Below are 16,567 nucleotides of genomic sequence, written 5' to 3'. Positions count from 1 at the left end.
TAATATTTTATTAGCCACAATTAGACAATAATTAACTCTAAGCACTTGATGCCTTTCTGGGCTTTAAAATAACTTGTTAAATATATTGTTGATTTTTCTTTAGCTTTGAAATGCAGTTTTTAAGCACTGTTTACAAATATTTCTAAAACTATGCACAATAGTTTTTCGTTTCATTCTCTGTATATTCAAAGCATTTTATCTAGTACTTTAAAAAAGATTGTTGCTAAGAAGTACTGCCATATGCAATTGTTTTTACATTCTTGCTACAATTTGAAATCAGTCTGAAATGTTCATGCCTGCACAGCTGTAGAACGTTCCTTTAGCAACTGTCAGCTTAACCCTTATCCTGCCAAAAATAAGAACCCTGTACTGTTAGCACTAACAGATGATGTGACTCGTACTTTAAGGGTTTTAATTAGTTTTGATAATTAAACTTTTTAACAGGGTTCTGTTTTTCAAAAGGCAGGAACTGTGTGCTAAAATGAGTCCCCATGCTGAGTGGATGCAAACCAGATGCCCATTGTCTGTTTGGGTCTAAATGCATTCTTGATCTAATGAATAGCAGGAAATTGGGAAAATCTGGCAAAAGTCCATGAGCTAAGATAAACTATTCCCTTCTATGAAGATATCTAATAAAGGCAGCATTGAAGCAGGAAAACTTTTTTCTCTCGCAGTTTGCTTTCCTAAACTTTGACACATCTACCATAAGTACTTGTATTTATTCAAAATCAGTTGATCAAATATTTATTAGTAAGCCAAATAACTGATTATTTTTAATGTTTAAATTAATTCATGAAGAGCAGAGTTTTGAGATTGAGCAGCATTGAACATGTCTATTCCAGCAGGGTGTCAGTTTTGAAATCTTAGAACCTTTGTGATTTTCTCACTTGATTCATGCATTGCAATAGCAAGTCACTTCACATTTGTAGTTAGACTAGCTATTCAATGTTTCGCTAATTGAATTGATTGTTCCTGGCAGCCTGTTTCCCTGACAGCAGAACCAGCTTAGCTCTGACAGCTTTAACAACCTGACTATAGCTTTAGAGTCCCTGACCTTCCTAGGTTGTGCAACATGTATAGGGCTATAAACCACAATAGGCACACACGCAAGAATATAAAACTGGCTTGAATGCTGTCAGCTACTGCCAGAGGCTGGTTGCCAAGTATGTGTTTATAGTTAAGTATCCAAGCTTGCAGCTTGACAGTGATCATTTCAGTAGTTTCCCTACTGCGGTGAGCTTACAAATGGCTATTTTACTTTTCACAGAAAGATCTGTCTTCACTGCAAGTGCCCACGTGAAGAACACATAGCGACAGTGATGCCTTTAGAAATGGAGAAGACTGTGAACAAACTTATGTATGATTTTCAGAGAAACTCCACATCTGATGATGATTCTGGCTGTGCTTTGGAGGAATATGCCTGGGTTCCTCCTGGTTTGAAGCCTGAACAGGTATTGCTATTTCAATGCTAAACTTACCATTTCAATCTTTTCTACAGCATTTTGCTTAATTGCTTTTGGGCTGAAACCTATTTCTTTTAGCAGTTACAGTGTTATCTGCTTTGCTTAGTTTATATAAGACAGTCTGATTTCTCTGTAAATTCACACTAATGGAGTATCACTTTCCAGAAATAAGGTGTCAGTCTCCCTATTTACAATAGATTCACCACAACCATAAGTTCCACACCAGAATGCACGGGGAAGACAGAGGCGTAACATCCAAATTCTGTACACTTCAGTAGTCTCTATTTCTTTCAACCAATTTCTGGGGATCAATTAAATAAATGTTGAAGAAATATAGTTTACATTTTTTAAAATACAGATACGGTACTTGTGCATACTTATTATCGTTTTCTATTTTATTATGGTTATTTCTCTTTGGCAGTAATTAGATTGTCTACTCTTGGCAGCTGACTTATGAAAGAGGAAGTCTACTTTTAGGAATGAGTGATAATTTTGGTAAGAAAAGAATAGTCTTATATTAGCTTTGAGATCCACATTGAATACTCATATTTTAATGGTTAACAAAACTCCAAAACTTCACAGCAATTAATGTGATGACAGCATTCACACTGCAAGATTTCCAAAGTTCTTCCTTCCATCAAAATTAAAGCAGAATCCCTCAAACTTTCATGCCCATCAAGCCCTGTTTCACAGATCTTTTAAAATTAATTTGCCATTCTGTTGAGCATGTGTTTTACAGTAATGGGTTGAAGCTTACTAAATTATTCTGTAATAGATTGCCAAAAGCAATGAATTGGGAGCATGAGCTATAAGAATGTATCAAAGACAAGGAAAACTTTTGAGCTCACTCAGCCAACAGAATGACAAGTTGACTTTAAAACCTGTGTTAGGTACAGCACAGATAGTATGGAGTGGAATTGTTTTTGCTATAAATGCAAATGTTATGATCTTGGTACTTTAACTGATCAGTTTCAAAATCAGTCTGCATCTTGATTTCTCTAATATCCTTGATTCTACCTGGTAGATCATTCCAAATATTTATAATTCTTTCAGTAAATAACTTTTTTCTAAGATATGCTTTAAATCTTTTCACAAATTTAAATTATATTGTCATATTTTACTGGCATTACTGAGTTAACTTTATCCACAACAACATACATTTATTGTTATGATGCCTGTAGAGACCAATCACTTTTAAAAGGATTTGAATTTCCTGTGACCAACTGAAAGGATCATACAACACAATTTTAAATTTTAAGGTTTTCCTGTAACTATCAAACCAATTGTATTCAGCAAGTAACTATCCAGTAGGCAACTTGTACTATAAATTGCGGACAAGCAATTCCCCATTTAGCTTTTAATGAAACCAAAAATTCTATGCCACAGTTATATTCTTTTTAAACAATTTTATTAAGGCATTTTGGCATAGTAAACAACCACAATACAAAACAGTGTGCAAAGAACAATCAACATAGTGCAAAAACCAGCTCCCCTCCAACAAAGACCTGCCTAACTACCCCCCTAATCTACGTTACTCTAACCCCCGGTCCTGCGCCCGCCCCCATGCTGACGATTAATTTTCTGCGAGGAAGTTGATAAATGGTTGCCACCTCCGGGCGAACCCTGACACTGACCCTCTCAGAGCCAACTTAATCGTCTCCAGACCAAGAAAGCTCGCTATATCCGATAGCCAGGCCTCCGACTTTGGGGGCTTTGAGTCTCTCCGTGCCAGCAGAATTAGTCGCCGGGCTACCAGGGCAGCAAAGGCCAGAAAGTCGGTCTCTCTCTCCTCTTGGACTCCCGGGTCCTCCGAAACCCCAAAAAGTTCCACCTCTGGACTCATCACCACCTTTGTTTTCAGTACCCAGGACATAACATCTGCGAATCCCTGCCAGTACCGCCTGAGTTTTGGACAGGCCCAGAACATGTGGACATGGTTCACTGGTCCTCCCGAACATCTGGCGCACCTGTCCTCCAGTTCAAAGAATTTACTCATCTGGGCCACTAGCATGTGGGCCCAGTGGATGACCTTGAATTGAATCAGGCTGAGCCTAGCGCATGTTGAGGTTGCATTTACCCTACCCAACGCATCCGCCCATAAGCCATCTTCTATCTCACCTCCAAGCTCCTCTTCCCACTTAAAGTTCAGTTCCTCGGTCTGCATCTCCTCTGCTCCCATAAGTTCCTTATATATATCCGAGACCCTCCCCTCCCCCACCCATCCACTAGACACTACCCTGTCCTGGATCCCCCTAAGTGGCAGGCGTGGGAATCTGTCTGCGTAGAAAGTCCCACACCTGCAAGTACCTGAAATCATTCCCTCTCACCAGCCCAAATTTCTCCTCCAGCACCCTTATGCTTGGGAAGCTCCCTTCTAAGAACAGATCCCCCATGTTCTCGATCCCAGCCCTCCGCCATATTAGGAACGCGCCGTCCATATTCCCCGAGGCAAACCGGTGATTGTCACAAATTGGGGACCAAACCGATGCTCTCACTTCCCCCACGTGCCTTCTCCATTGGCCCCAGATCCGCAAGGATGCCACCACTATAGGGCTGGTGGACTCCCGTGCCGGCGGGAGCAGCAGGGGAGCCGTAACGAGGGCTGCCAAACTGATGCCCCGGCACGAAGAGGCCTCCATCCGCCGCCAAACCAACCCCGCACCCACCATCTACTTCCTTATCATAGCTATGTTGGCCGCCCAGCAGTAATTACTAAAGATCACCCATGGGGACTTTCCCCCCCCCACACAAATCCCATAATCATTTTATTAACCTTCTTGAAAAACGACTGCGGAATGAAAATGGGGAGAAACTGGAATACGAACAGGAATATCTGGAGGATCGTCATTTTAACCATCTGCACTCTCCCCACTAGTGTCAGTGGGAGCGCATCCCACCTCCGGAACTCGACCCTCATTTGCTCCACCAACCGAGATAAGTTCAAATAGCGCAACCTGCCCCAGTACTGCGCCACCTGTACCCCTAAGTATCTAAAACTGTCCCCTACTAACCTGAACGACAGCCCCCTTAACTGACCCTTCTGGCCCCTCGCCTGGACTACAAATAACTCACTTTTTGCCATGTTCAGTTAGTACCCCGAGAACCGGCCAAATTCCTTAAGGATTCCCATTATTTCATCCATCCCAGCCACTGGATCCGTATATGAGCAGGTCGCGGCGTACAACGAAATTCTGTGTTCCACCCCTCCTCGTACCAGCCCCTTCCAACGCCTTGAAGCTCTCAGGGAAATTGCCAGCGGCTCTGTTGCTAGCGCAAACAGCAGTGGGGAGAGGGGGCACCCCTGCCTTGTCCCTCGGTACAGTCTAAAATAGTCAGACGTCGTCCTATTCGCCCTTACACTAGCCTCCGGAGCCTGGTACAACAGTCTGACACAGTCGAGAAAGCCCTCCCTGAACCCAAATCATCCCAGCACCTCCCATAAATAGTCCCACTCAACCAGTCGAAAGCCTTCTCGGCATCCATTGCCACAACTACCTCTGCCTCCCTACTCCCCGGGGGCATCATGATCACATTCAGCAGCCTTCTTAGGTTAGCCACCAGCTGCCTGCCCTTGACGAACCCGGTTTGATCTTCCATAATAACGTCGAGCACACAGTCCTCAATCCTAGCAGCCAAGAGCTTGACCACTATTTTAGCATCTACATTGAGTAGAGAGACCGGCCTATAGGACCCACATGCCTCCGGGTCTTTGTCCTGTTTCAATATCAGGGAGATGGTGGCCTGTGACATCGTCGGGGGTAACATCCCTCTGTCTCTTGCCTCGTTAAAAACCCTAACCAGCACCGGCCCCACTACAGAACATAGAATTTCACAGTGCAGAAGGAGGCCATTCGGCCCATCGAGTCTGCACCGACCCAATTAAGCCCTCACTTCCACCCTATTCCTGTAACCCAATAACCTCTCCTAATCTTTTTTTGGATACTAAGGGAAATTTAGCATGGCCAATCCACCTAATCTGCATGTCTTTGGACTGTGGGAGGAAACCAGAGCACCCAGAGGAAACCCATGCAGAAACAGGGAGAACATGCAGACTCCGCACAGGTAGTGACCCAGCGGGGAATCGAACCTGGGACCCTGGCGCTGTGAAGCCACAGTGCTATTCACTTGTACTATCGTGATAGATTCGCTATCTCAGAGAACTTTTTATAAAACTCCACCGGATAGCCATCCGTCCCCGGGGCTTTACCCGATTGCATGGCCCGCAAGCCCCCCAATATTTCTTCGGTCCTAATCAAGGGCCCCCAGCCTGTCTATCAATCCTCTACCTACTTTTGGGAAGGTCAGTCCATCCAGAAAGCGCCTCATCCCCTCCAGCCCCGCAAGGGGTTCCGAGGTGTAAAGCTTACGATAGAAGTCCCTGAACACCTTGTTCAGCCCTGCCGGATCCCCTACCAAGTTCCCCCCACCCCCCCCCCAGTCGACTACCTTCCCTATTTCCCTGGCTGCTTTCCTCTTCCTCAGTTGCTGTGCCAGCATTCTACTGGCTTTCACCCGTGCTCATAAATCGCACGCCTCGCCTTCCTAAACTGCTCCACAACCTTACCTGTGGTCAAGACCCCAAACTCAGTCTGTAGCCTTCGTCATTCCCTTAATAGCTCTGCCCTCGGGGGATCCGCATATCTCCTGTCTATCTGTAAGATCTCCTTTACTAGTCGATCCGTTTCTGCCCTGTCCGTCCTGTCCCTATGTGCTCTAATCGATATCAGCTCCCCTCTCACCACTGCCTTCAGCGCCCCTCAAAGCACCGCAGCTGAGACTTCCCCTGTGTCATAGAACATAGAACAGTACAGCACAGAACAGGCCCTTCGGCCCTCAATGTTGTGCCGAGCCATGATCACCCTACTCAAACCCACATATCCACCCTATACCCGTAACCCAACAACCCCCCCCTCCTTAACCTTACATTTATTAGGACACTATGGGCAATTTAGCATGGCCAATCCACCTAACCCGCACATCTTTGGACTGTGGGAGGAAACCGGAGCACCCGGAGGAAACCCACGCACGCAGGGGGAGGACGTGCAGACTCCACACAGACAGTGACCCAGCCGGGAATCGAACCTGGGACCCTGGAGCTGTGAAGCATTTATGCTAACCACCATGCTACCCTGCTGCCCCAGGGTATATATGTCATTGACCTGCAGGTAGTTTTGCATACATTTCCTCACCCTCTCACACACTGCCTCATCCGCCAACAAACCGACCTCTAGCCTCCTTTGAAGGCGCTGAAAATTTTCCTTGCAGACCTGCAGATCAACCCAGTGTGGACCATAGTCCAAAATAGCGATCGTCGAATATTCTACGTCTGTCACCCCCGCCAGAAAATCCCTGCTCATGATGAAAAAATCAATTCGGGAATACACCTTATGAACATGTGAATAGAACAAAAACTCCTTCCCCATCAGCCGACTAGCCTACCATGGATCAGCCCCCCCATTTGCTCTATAAACCCCCTCGGTTCTTTTGCCATTGCCTGCACCTTACCCGTTTTTGAACACGACCGGTCTAGGCCAGGGTCAAGGACTGTGTTAAAATCACCTCCCTTAATCAGCCTGTGCGAGTCCAGGTCAGATATCTTCCCCAGCAGTCTCTTAATAAAATCCACATCGTCCCAATTTGGGGCATATACATTGACCAAAACTACCCTCATCCCCTCGAGCTTGCCACTCACCGTGACAAATCTGCCTCCCCCATCCGAGATTGTGCTACCCACCTCGAATTGCACCTATGTTAACCAAAATCATGACCCGCCCCCCCCTGGTTTTACTGTCCAGCCCCAAGTGGAAGACCTGGCTAATCCAGCCCTTCCTTAATCTGACATGGTCAGCTACTTTCAGATGAGTCTCCTGAAGCATTATTACGTCCGCCTTCAGCGCCCTCAGATGCGCGAACACACGTGCCCTTTTTACCGTCCCGTTTAACCCTCTAACGTTGCAGGTGATCAGCCTGGTTGAGGGGCACCGTGCCTCCCCCCTTGCCGATCGGCCATCTCCTTTCTTGGGGCCACCCCCAGCCCCTGTGTCGCGTTTCCCCTGGCCCGCCTCCGGCAGCCCCCACGTCCGACCTCCTCCATGTTCCCAAACCCAAGTCCCTCCCTTGTCAGCAGATCAACTACTCCCCTTCCCCCCCCCCCCCCCTGCCACCCCTAGCAACAACACCCTGTAACCTAACCCCTGCCATAAACTGGCTATATACACACCCCCACCTGGCTTCCGTAGACCAGCACACCCAGCTAGCCTGGTGACTCTCGATTCCGGCGCCAACAAGTCTCCCACCTATTGTTCCCTCTGACCCATCTCCCCCACCTCGCCCATCAACACCACTTCCCCAAACCAGCCATCCTCGAGCTGTTGCTCTGAAAAAAGAAACAAGGAACAAAGAAAACCCCAGCGCAAGTGCAAATCGAACAAAACAAAAAAAGTAATAGGCACTTCCAACCACCCCGATCAGAACACAAAAAGCCCCCAGCACCAAATACCTTAACTACCCTCTTTTTCCAGTAAAAACTCGAATACAGAAGAGAAAAAAGAAAAAACACAACACAAGAAAAATGTGTAAACATCGCTTAGTGTCTTTTTAACGCAAGTCCAAAAAGTCCTCAGTTCGGCATCAGCACTTCTCTCTTGGCGATGTCCATCGCATCCTTGGGCTCCTCAAAGAAATGGTGCCACCTTGGATGCTTAGGCAATGGGTCTTTCTGTTCCATCTTTCCAAAGGTATGACTGTACCACCCCAACCCCACAAGGAGAAGCATCGCAAATCTTTTGGTTCGAAATGAGCCAATAAATTGACAAACAGTGGTCATTTTTTTCGAAGGCCTTCATCTGTGGTGCGTCCCATGACCATTTCTGGTACTTTCACAGTATGTGTAGCAGAAACAGCAAGGAGGGCAAATTCGAGATAAACTTCCCATAATAATTGACTTATCCCAGGAAGGATTTCAATTCTGTGGTGTTTCTTGGAGTTGGCACTTCCGTAAAGGCCCTACCTGACCTTGTCCCCCACTGGGTGTAGCTCTTCTTTGTCCACCTACCTGAAAGCCCAAATAGGTCACTTCACTCTCTAGAAAAACACATTTCTCCCCTTTGAGGTGTACCCCTGCTTTCGAAAATTGCTGCAAAACCTCCTATAGGTTTGCCAGGTGCTCTTGTTCTGAAGTCTCTGTGATCAGAACGTCATCCAAGTACACTGCCAATTTGCTTAAACCTTGGAGTAGGTTCCCCATGGCCCACTGGAATATGGTGCACACTGACAAGACCCGAGAGGACAAGCGAGTATACTCATGCAAGCCTTTCTACATATTGATTGTGATGTATTTGTGGGAAGACTGGTAAATTCGAGTTGAAGATAAGCACAACTCATATCTAACTTAGTGGATGTCTCATCACCTGCCAGTTTGGCATATAGGTCTTCTACCACAATTCAGTAAGTTTTAAAGTGCTGGTGGACAAGGATAAGAATGGTCCTAGGGTGAATGTGTGAAATTGGAGAAAGGCTAACTATAACAATATTAGGTGGGAACTGAAGAACCTAGATCGGGGACGGATGTTTGAGGGTAAATCTTGTTCCTGTGAGGAAGAAGGATAATTACGGCAAATTTAGGGAACCTTGGATAATGAGAGATATTGTAGGCCTCGTCAAAAAGAAAAAGGAGGCATTTGTCAGGGCTAGAAGGCTGGAAACAGACAAAGCCTGTGTGGAATATAAGGAAAGTAGGAAGGAACTTAAGCAAGGAGTCAGGAGGGCGAGAAGGGGTCACGAAAAGTCATTGGCAAATAGGGTTAAGGAAAATCCCACGGCTGGATAGCCAGGGAAAGGGTTGGCCCACTGAAGGATAGGCAAGGGAATCTATGTGTGGAGCCAGAGGAAATGGGTGATGTACTAAATGAATACTTTACATCAGTATTCACCAAAGAGAAGGAATTGGTGGATGTTGAGTCTGGAGAAGGGTGTGTAGATAGCCTGGGTCACATTGAGATCCAAAATGATGAGGTGTTGGGCGTCTTGAAAAATAAGGTAGATAAGTCCCCAGATCCTGATGGGATCTACCCCAGAATACTGAAGGAGGCTATAGAGGAAATTGCTGAGGCCTTGACAGAAATCTTTGGATCCTCACTGTCTTCAGGTGATGTCCCGGAGGACTGGAGAATAACCAATGTTGTTCCTTTGTTTAAGAAAGGTAGCAAGGATAATCCACGGAACTACAGGCCGGTGAGCCTTACGTCAGTAGTAGGGAAATTACTGGAGAGAATTCTTAGAGACAGGATCTACTCCCATTTGTAAGCAAATGGACATATCAGTGAGAGGCAGCATGGTTTTGTGAAGGGGAGGTCGTGTCTCACTAACTTGATAGAGGTTTTCGAAGAGGTCACAAAGATGATTGATGCAGGTAGGGCAGTAGATGTTGTCTATGTGGACTTCAGTAAGGCCTTTGACAAGGTCCCTCATGGTAGACTGGTACAAAAGATGAAGTCACACGGGACCAGGGGTGAGCTGGCAAGGTGGAAACAGAACTGGCTAGGTCATAGAAGGCAGAGAGTAGCAATGGAAGGGTGCTTTTCTAATTGGAGGGCTGTGACTAGTGGTGTTCTGCAGGGATCAGTGCTGGGACCTTTGCTGTTCATAGTATATATAAATGATTTGGAGGAAATGTAACTGGTATGATTAGTAAGTTTGCAGATGACACAAAGGTAGGTGGAATTGCGGATGGTGATGAGGACTGTCAGAGGATACAGCAGGATTAAGATCGTTTGGAGACTTGGGCGGAGAGATGGCAGATGGAGTTTAATCCGGATAAATGTGAGGTAATGCATTTTGGAAGGTCTAATGCAGGTAGGGAATATACAGTGAATGGTAGAACCCTCAAGAGTATTGAAAGTCAGAGAGATCTAGGTGTAGAGGTCCACAGGTCACTGAAAGGGGCAACACAGGTGGAGAAGGTAGTCAAGAAGGCATACTTGCCTTCATTGGCCGGGGCATTGTGTATAAGAATTGACAAGTCATGTTGCAGCTGTATAGAACCTGAGTTAGGCCAGACTTGGAGTACAGTGTTCAATTCTGGTCGCCACACTACCAGAAGGATGTGGAGGCTTTAGAGAGGGTGTAGAAGAGATTTACCAGGATGTTGCCTGGTTATGGAGGGCATTAGCTATGAGGAGAGGTAGAATAAACTCGGTTTGTTCTCACTGGAACGACGGAGGTTGAGGGGCGACCTGATAGAGGTGTACAAAATTATGAGGGGCATAGACAGACTGGATAGTCAGAGGCTTTTCCCCAGGGTAGAGGGGTCAATTACTAGGGGGCATAGGTTTAGGGCAGCACGGTAGCATTGTTGATAGCACAATTGCTTCACAGCTCCAGGGTTCCAGGTTCGATTCCGGCTTGGGTCACTGTCTGTGAGGAGTCTGCACATCCTCCCCGTGTGTGCATGGGTTTCCTCCGGGTGCTCCGGTTTCCTCCCACAGTCCAAATGCAGGGTAGGTGGATTGGCCATGATAAATTGCCCTTAGTGTCCAAAATTGCCCTTAGTGTTGGGTGGGGTTACTGGGTTATGGGGATAGGGTGGAGGTGTTGACCTTGGGTAGGGTGCTCTTTCCAAGAGCCAGTGCAGACGCGATGGGCCAAATGGCCTCCTTCTGCACTGCAAATTCTATGATGTCATAAATTCTATGATAATGTTTAAGGTGCGAGGGGCAAGGTATAGAGTAGATGTACGAGGCAAGATTTTACGCAGAGGGTAGTGGGTGCCTGGAACTCGCTGCCGGAGGAGGTGGTGGAAGCAGGGATGATAGTGACATTTAAGGGGCATCTTGACAAATACATGAATAGGATGGGAATAGAGGGATACGGACCCAGGAAGTGTAGAAGATTGTAGTTTAGTCGGACAGCATGGTTGGCACGGGCTTGGAGGGCCGAAGGGCCTGTTCCTGTGCTGTACTTTTTCTTTGTTCTTTGTTCTTTATTCACAGCATGGGGCACCTATACAATTTGGAAACCTGGTTGACCTTAAACTTATAATCACCGCAAAGGTGGATCAATTTATCTGGATTAAGGACGGGGATGACTGGCACCGCCCACTTAACGAATTGCACGGGTCCTATTATACCTAGACTTTCCAGATGCCCGAGCTCGATCTCTACCTTCTCCAACAGGGAATATGGAATCAGTCTTGCTCTGTGATACTTAGGCATAGCATCGGGTCGACATAGATTTTGGCTCCTCTTATTTTCCCAAGGCCCTCTTGGAAGACTTCAATGTATTTGCTGATAACTTAACACAGTCCACCAACGCCCAGTCTGAAAATCTCTAGCCATTCCAGTCTGACCCGCTTGATCCAATCTCTCCCCATAAGACATGGTCCCTGTCCTTGCACAATGATGAGTGGAAGCCCAGCTGACTGCTGTCTGTAGGTCACTGGGATCATTCCAATTCCCTTAATCCGAAAAGGTTCCAATTAGGTGGCAAATCTGGCTCTAGTGTCTTCCAAACTCAAGGATTGGATACCAGTTTGGAGGTGATCAAATGTTTGCTCTCCAATGACTGAAGTAGAAGCCCCCGTCTCCACCTCCATCTCCATTAGGTGACCGTTTACTAGCAACTTTATCATTATTCGGGCGACTTTTGTCATGATGATACAGTTTAATTGCATTGTCTCGTTGTCTGGCAGTGGGCATAGATTCATGGAACGAGCCTGTGCTGGCCTTTGCTTCTTCCCTGAGTGCACGCGTATTGCCGATTCCTATAGTCTTACCTTTGTTGTGGCCTTTTACAGTGCTTACAATAGTTCATTGTCTGACATCTGCACTCTTCCAAAGCAGGTTCCCCAGCATCCTTAGGATTGTCATGAAATTTGCTAGACTGGCTGGGAACACCAATTGAGCTCTAATGTTGTGGTGCGCAATTCATATGCCACCTTCAACTGAGAATGTGGCACTTTTACACAAGGCCCCTCCGCATTCTCCAGGGATAGGGCTATCTAATTCATTTTTTTAGATCCAGAGCGGGCTCTGCCAGTAAATTTTTAAAAAGTTGTTGCACTAGATTCCGCACAGCAATCTGTCTTGCAACATCTCAGTTAGGGATGGACCGAATTCACAGTGTTCTGCCAGTTTCCGCCCTGGTTAAAAATTCAGTGACGGGTTCCCCTGGTTCTCCTCGCCGGAGTAAGTCTGTATCTCTGGAGGATGATGGAGGAATTTGGGTCATACTGATTTCACACTAAGGGCGGAATTCTCCGCTCTCGGGAAAAATCGGGAAGGCCGTTGTGAACTCGGCCGAGTTTCACGACGGCCTCGGAGGCCACTCCTCTCACCGTATTCACCCCCACCCGGGGGGATAGGAGCGGCGCTCCGTTATTCTCGGCCGCAGGGCCTTGACGCTTGGGTCAAGGCAGCGCGCCGAGAATGACGCGACGGCAGCGCCTATGTGACGTCAGCCGCGCATGGGCAGGTTGGCCGGCTCCAACCCGCGCATGCGCGGTTGACGTCATGACGGCTGATGGCTCAAACCCGCGCATGCGCGGTGGCCGTCTTCCCCTCCGCTGCCCCGCAAGACGTGGCGGCTTGATCTTGCGGGGCGGCGGAGGGGAAAGAGTGCGTCGCTTTTAGACGCCGACCCGACGATGGGTGGGCACCGATCGCGGGCCAGTCCCCTCCCGAGCACGGCCGTGGTGCTCACTCCCCTCTCCGCCCCCCCAGAAGCTTCAAACGGGCCTTTGGCGCCCATGTTCACGACGGCAGCGACCAGGTGTGGTTGCCGCCGTCGTGAACCGGTTGCGAACGGCAGGCCGCACGGCCCATCCGGGCCGGAGAGTCGCTGTGAAAAACGGCGAGCGGCGATTCTTCCGAGCGGGGGGTGGGAGAATCGTGGGGGGCGCCAGGGGGGCGTAAAATCAGTCACCCGGCCTTCCCACGATTCTCCCACCCGGCGTGGGGAGCGGAGAATCGGGCCCTAGGTCTTTAAGCTCGTCAAAGATTATTGAATCGTGGCATCTGGGGAGGTAAGGCTTTTCATAGCGCTGAATATCGGAGCTCCACGTGCTGACAGCAGAATAACTTTCTGCTTCTCATCTCCAACAATGTTATTAGCCCGGAAGAAGTAACTCACGTGCTCCATGTACTGGGCCCAGTCTTCTCCGTTAACGGCATAAGGTTCGAGTTTACCGAAGAATGGCATTTTGTTTCTTACCGGAGAAGCTGCTCGTGTTCAACTCTGAAGGCTGCTTGGAAAAAATTCTTCTTGCTCTTCGTTGCCAATATAGTGCATCTCTCGACCCCATAATGCAACCCTGAACATCCCAACTCGCCTATAAGGGCGTCATCGAGCCTCCCGCACCCCACCCTACACAGGCAGGGCAAAACTGACCTCCCTATCCCAGCGCAGGCAAAATGCCAGGCTGGCACCTTGATACTGCCAGGGTGGCACTACCAAGGTGCCATGCGGGCAATGTCAAGGTGCCCAGGTGGCACAAGCAGTGCAAGGGTGCCGCCATGCCCAAAGATCTCCGAGAGTGCTAGGTACTGTTTCGCCTGTCCCCGTTTATGGGGACCAGTACTGAATGGTGCCCGGCTAGAGGTCGATAGATGCCAGGTGGCCGTTAGGTCCAGCGCGAACAGAGCTAACTGAGTTCTTAAATTCACTTAGCCATGTAGACCAGGTCCCACCCACAATGGTTAGGTCACGCAAGGCGTAACTGCCATTGGGAATCCCGGGGGAGGCCTCTCCCAGCCGCGTAACACCCTGGTTCCGGCAAGATGTGGCCGGTGCATCACGTATATAATAACTTCACCAAGGCCAATCTGTTAATAATAATTCCCTTTATTAAAGTAACAAAAATGACCGCTGCTGTGGCATACAATGCTTGTGTCCCATTCGGGGGACCTATGGAGTTGCTGGCGCAGGCCGGAACTGTGGGATTTAAACTCCTGCCATGCATCTCTTATTTGGCGAGCCTCCGCTCATGCAATAGAGGAATTCATATTCCACAAAGCCCAAGGGGAGATCTGTTGATAATCCTCTGCGTTTTTCTTGGTCACAATAACTAGAATAATCTTCTAAACTTCTATTCAGAACAGCACCCTTCTGAAATCCCATAACTCCTGCTAGAAAACAGTCCAGAACAAACAAACTGACAGCACCATCTCAATGAAGAACCTCCTGGTTGACCACAAATATCACCAACCGTAACCTGGTATTAGTGATTGAGAAATCCAATCCTGGTGGTATCTCAACCATTCACACTGCATCAACCAAAGCGTTGAATGGATTGTTAACCTCAATATCAAACTATAACTGCTTCCCCAGCCATATGAAATATATGTTTCTTTGTAGTGCTTTCCAGGAAAAGTACATACCAAGCTGGAGCCAAAGTGAATCATGACGAAGGAGAACGAAGCACGGTATCAGAGGCAGTTTTTAAAACTTTGGTGAGGTGGAAGGATTTTAGTAAGAGAATGGGGCGTAATGACCAATGGTTGCCAACATAGGTAGCAGGAATCTTAAGTATTCAGTAGCAGAAAAGTGGATGATGGGTAAATAAACACACTACATTTCAGAAGTAGGTTAGATGTCATGGAAAGATTTGAACATAAAAATCATGATTTGAAAATGGATCAATTAAAAAATATATATTTTTATTAAACATTTTTCAATAAGTACAAAATAAGAAAAACAAACCCCCTGCCCCCAGAACCCCCTCCCCCAACATCTGACGGTGACTAGCTTTTAAAGTACAGAATGAATGGCTGCCATCGTTTGTACCCCTTATGGTGTTGTGGTGAATGTATTGTGGTGAATGTGTAACCACTATAATTCACACTGTACATTACTGTGTCCCTGTGGGCTCCATCGGTGAGCCGTTGTGTGGCTCGGCCCACAGGGGGAGATGAGAAGCATGTACAGGGCTCCGCGCCCTTCAGGAAGTTTAAGTGCTGTGGTCCTGCGAGTCCGCCCTCAGTTCAGCATGGTCGCGGGCAAGCTCAGTTGTAAGCCGATTAAAGCCACAGTTTACTTCAACTCGTGTCTCTGAGTGAATTGATGGTCGCATCAATTTAATCGACTTGAAAAACTACTATGGAATCAGCCCTCAAACGTGACCGACTGGAACTCAATCCACAGGCCGCAGAGGCAAAAGAAATTTTTTTGCATTGGCTTCGGTGCTTCAAGGCCTACCTGGCTGCGTCGACTACCTCCTCTATTACAGAAGAACAGAAAAGTCTTCTCCACGCACGGGTGAGCCATCGTATTTCTACTCAACTTGATGAAACTGACTCTTATACTGAGGCCCTCGCGATACTCGACCGCCTGTACGTGCGGCCTGTGAATGAAGTCTACGCGCGACACATCTTTACAACTCGCCACCAGCGCCCTGGGGAGTCGTTAGAAGACTATCTGCGCAACCTTAAAGCCCTAACACGCGACTGCAACTTCCAGGCCATGACAGCCTCCCAGCACATGGAGCTCACCGCCCGAGACATGTATGTTGCAGGGGTCTGATCCAATTATGTGCGGCAGCGTCTTATCAAGAAAGGGGCCCAGGACCTGGAGGACATGGTAAAACTAGCGATCTCGTTAGAGGTCGCTTTCCAAAGCCTAACTTTGTTCCCGGCCGATCACGCGACCCCATCATGGACCCCCGACCAGAGACTGCCCCAGGCATGCACCGTGCGGCCACCCGCCCACCACGGAGGGCTATCGTGCCACTTTTGCAGCCAGCCCCAACACCCCCGGCAGCAATGCCCGGCCTGCAACACGACCTGCAGCAGCTGCGGGTGAAAAGGGCACTTTGCTAAGGTCTGCCTGGCCAAAGCTAAAATCTTGAACCCTAACCCGAACCCTCGCTCCTCCGACTTCCAGATCCACAGACCCCGCAATGTGGCAGCGTGTCTGCCGACTCCGCCTCCGCACAACATGTGCGATCAACAGGGGCCGCCATCTTGGCCATCACCCGCTATGCCACTCGAAGATTACGACCTCCGCGGACAGTCATCACGGGGCCGCTCCAGCACTGCCGACCACGCCACCGACTACCCGCAGCTCAGTGCAGTCACTTTGGATCAGTCGCGGCCAAAGCACCTCAAGAGCTC

The 16,567-nt window shown here is 48.0% G+C and overlaps 1 protein-coding gene across 1 annotated transcript in view; it reads left to right on the top strand.

Moving 5' to 3' along the window:
• Window positions 1-16,567, top strand: part of prickle2b (prickle homolog 2b) — a 441,701-nt gene that overhangs the window by 360,134 nt on the left and 65,000 nt on the right. The window contains 1 exon segment of the mRNA XM_038810573.1: window positions 1,268-1,451. Within this exon segment, the coding sequence (XP_038666501.1) occupies window positions 1,268-1,451 (184 nt within the window).

Source organism: Scyliorhinus canicula, chromosome 11 (genome assembly GCF_902713615.1).
Source record: "Scyliorhinus canicula chromosome 11, sScyCan1.1, whole genome shotgun sequence".
In the NCBI taxonomy this organism is placed as follows: domain Eukaryota; kingdom Metazoa; phylum Chordata; class Chondrichthyes; order Carcharhiniformes; family Scyliorhinidae; genus Scyliorhinus; species Scyliorhinus canicula.
The sequence above is the reverse complement of the archived record's forward strand: the minus strand, read 5'-3'. Positions and strand labels throughout refer to the sequence as shown.